Here is a 3,596-nt window from a genome sequence, read left to right as displayed (position 1 = left end):
CCTTTATAAAGCCATTTTTTCTAAAAGTGTCCATTAACTTTTGAGTGAAATTCTTACATTTAATCAGGGAATTAGAATAATAAGACATTTGGGCTGTTACCAAGTAAATTAAATCAACACAGATGCTGCATCTGAAGTGGCATATTTACACACATGTATTTTGTTTAGATGCAATTACAAATGCATAAATAATGTTTTGATATATTAAACATAAAACGTTGAATACTGATATTTGAAATGATTTAAAACATGAAAAAAATCAACAACAAAAAAATGTAAGAAAAAGCCGAAATATGAAATTAAAACCGCCAGCAGGTGGCAGCAAATCCCTCTTAATAAGTGAGTCATTGCGATTGAACCGAATCATTTAAACGGTTGATTCATTCAAGAACGAAACACCGTCATGTTGCTCAGAGACACAAAACAGCACTGTGGCTGTATTCGGAATGATTTTTGTAGGCGAAATACAGCAAAAACAAGCAATATGGTGTCTAAAACGTAAGTCTCTTAATTAACTTATTGTTTATTGAATTCAATGTCACATTTGTAATCAGAAAAACGGCACTCTTCGGGTGAAATTGAATAACTATATGAAGTGGTATAAATATATAAATTTTCTGCAATCATGTCTTGAATTTGTGATCATTCTAAATGCATTTTAATAGACTGAATCATGCAGTGAAAGAAAACACACTACATGCACACACGCACTAGTCTAGACTTCACGTAATGTATGCGTGCGCTCTGTAGGGATGTTTTGAATGGTTTTTGCAAAATACTCGATAATGTCTAATCGCGCATCATTAAAACAACAATTACGATATTATCACAGACGATATATATTGCACACCCCTATATAGAGGTACTCAAAATTAACATGAGATTGGCTAAAACTGTGTGTGTTATGTTCCCTTTAAAATACAGTCTACCAAAGGGTGAACAGTTTTTAAAGTGTTCATTGCTTGCAGACATGATTAACCTTATTGATGGACAGGAATTTTAGTTTGCAAGTAAAGCTGCAAATTCCTCCCTTAACCTTAGCTGCCTTCATAATAATCATCTGATACATAACGCACGACTGACTGAAAATCACTGCACAAATTATAAATCTATTAGCAAGAGCGCTTTTCTTCCAAACAAAAAGTTGCATTATAATGGCGTTAAGCATGCTCAGGCATGGAAAGTTGAGTGCAACGGGAGTGCAGATTGATTTCATGGTGACTTAAAGCACATACAAATTGATTTCAGTTGTTGAAAAATTAGCTGATGTCATTTAACCTCCCATTAGTGTGATGACGGTCTCATTCAGCTACCTTGAAAGCAAAGCATCAGGTTTAATGTGAAAAAAGGCCACAGAAAGCCATGATCATGCATACCTCTCTATCCCAGCTCTGAACCCGCAGCTTTTTCCACTGTTCCCTCTTAGCAAAGTAATCAGGGTACATGGCTTTCTCTGAGGGATGCCAATGATCTAGACACCATTCAGGAACCTAGAAAAGCAGAAATGCAAGTGTACAGGGAATTAATAACTGAAAATGGCATTACAAATCATGTAGCCTCTGGTATTTTTACTGTTCTGACAATGAAAACCTTTTCATTTGGGTGAGGAAGCTGGAATTTTGTGTGGCATTTGCACAACCTGTGCTATATGCTATCTATTCACTACAGAGGATCCATTGGTGAGCAAGTGATGTAATGCTAAATTTCTCCAGTGAAGAAACAAACACATCTACATCTTGGATGGCCTGAAGGCAGGGTGCGAACTAAAAATTCCACTCATGTTTAGTACATGTTAACTTAAAGATTCGTAGAAAAAATATAAAGGTTGGACTCTGTGGTCGATTCTGTGTTAAGGTAAGGCATGTTATTTGTAATTATGTGTTGTGGCTGGGTTGTTATAGGTCTGCGTGACTCTCGATGTCGTAGGCCTAATTGAATGGAGGAATTATGGTATTCTTCTGTAGCCTGACGACGAGTAACTTTAACCGTTGTTCATGTGAACTCAAAAGCCACTATGATGCTTTGTTTATAGACTATTTGTGGGTGGCTGTTTGTTGTTTCACCTATCAATTCGTGTTGATAAAGTATAATAGGGTAAATCCTGTATAGTGATTTATCCTATATAGTGCTACAAGTAGTGCATACACTTGTAGCTGTTATGTATCTTTGTAAGTCATTCTTAAAAAAAAGAAAAAGTGGGCTCCCCCAAAGTCCACGGTATAGTTCGAACACTGCCTGAAGGGAAGTAAATTTTAAGCTAATTTTCATTTTTGGGTGAACTTTTCCTTTAATTAATATAGAAGTGTCATAAATAATGCTGATTAAAAAAAGTTATCTGTTACCAGTTATTTTACAGATTCACAAATGCACCGAACCCCCAACTGCTCCCCGGGCACCGCAGCAAAAATGGCTGCCCACAATGCAATATTCAAAATGGCAACGCAATATTCAAAGTGGCATTGTATTTCTGTATTTAAATTTACATTTTCCATTACCCATACGTGCAAAGTTTGGTGCAAAAGTCAAATGAAAATTAAATTATATAATTTACATTTGCCATTTCCAACAGTAGTCTTAATATGTAAATTGCATGCACATTTGAACGCTTTATAAGTTGCGAAATGAAAATGAAAATGTATAACACAAATTGATTTGATGTGCAACATGTCCAAGCAGAAATGGTAGCATAATGATCATTTAAATATTATTTGTCCTAAATGCATTTAGACTAACAGTTAGAACACTTAGGATTGCATTTTAATCATGACGCCGTGGGATATTTGTAGCAAAATTAAATTTGAAAATGCATTCCGAGCTGACCACGCCCACCCTCCGTCAATCATTGCTTCAAGGCAGGGATTGGCGGAAGCGTGTTACATTTGGATCATTTGAAACATGGCGGCTGGAGATCTGATAAGATTGTTGAATTCATTGGCAGATGAAGTGGAGCGTGAACAGAGAAATATATGAAGCGTATTCCATGCTAAAATCAAACGTTCGAACGACCGACCGATCGAACGTCTAACTGAACGTCTTGAGCTTTGAGCGTCTTACACTGCGGGTGACCCACATAACGCCAGCATCTTGAAATTAGCTGGGCTGCGTTCAGCCCCGACAAAAACGGTGCAAAACGCTTTTTAAACGGAAACAGTCATGCATTGAACACCCTGTTCTGATGACGCAAGAGTTGCAACTATGGCAGCTGAGAAGGCCATTCTTTGTGTTCTTTTTGAAGAATTTTCGGAGCCTGATGAAATCGGTATAAATACGTGTTTAATATTGCAAAATACGCTCGATGTTACAGTCACTGCCCTTGCCCTCCAGAATAAAAGTGAACATCCCAATCGAGTGAAGTGATTTGTGGAAACTGGTTCCTAATTATTGTGATCCAACATTTGCCTCAAGGATGAAAAGAAACATTGCAGGAGAAGGATAATCCACTTCTTACCTCCAAGGCTGTTATGATCTATATGACCGTATTATTTTATTGGGAGTATTCGGCTTATCATTATTGCTGATCACTGTTGTTGAGCTATGATATTGTAATATTTACCATTATATAATCAGAGGGGTATAGAAAAGTTTATGAAAGTGTC

The 3,596-nt window shown here is 36.8% G+C and overlaps 1 protein-coding gene across 1 annotated transcript in view; it reads right to left on the bottom strand.

Moving 5' to 3' along the window:
* The window catches only part of ndufb9 (NADH:ubiquinone oxidoreductase subunit B9), a 21,151-nt gene that overhangs the window by 14,966 nt on the left and 2,589 nt on the right, over nucleotides 1-3,596 (bottom strand). Inside the window, 1 exon segment of the mRNA XM_016260890.1 lies at nucleotides 1,377-1,529. Coding sequence (XP_016116376.1) covers nucleotides 1,377-1,529 — 153 coding nt within the window.

Source organism: Sinocyclocheilus grahami, unplaced genomic scaffold (genome assembly GCF_001515645.1).
Source record: "Sinocyclocheilus grahami isolate Dianchi unplaced genomic scaffold, SAMN03320097.WGS_v1.1 scaffold2235.1, whole genome shotgun sequence".
NCBI classification, from domain to species: Eukaryota; Metazoa; Chordata; class Actinopteri; order Cypriniformes; family Cyprinidae; genus Sinocyclocheilus; species Sinocyclocheilus grahami.
This window is presented reverse-complemented; position numbering and strand designations above follow the sequence as displayed.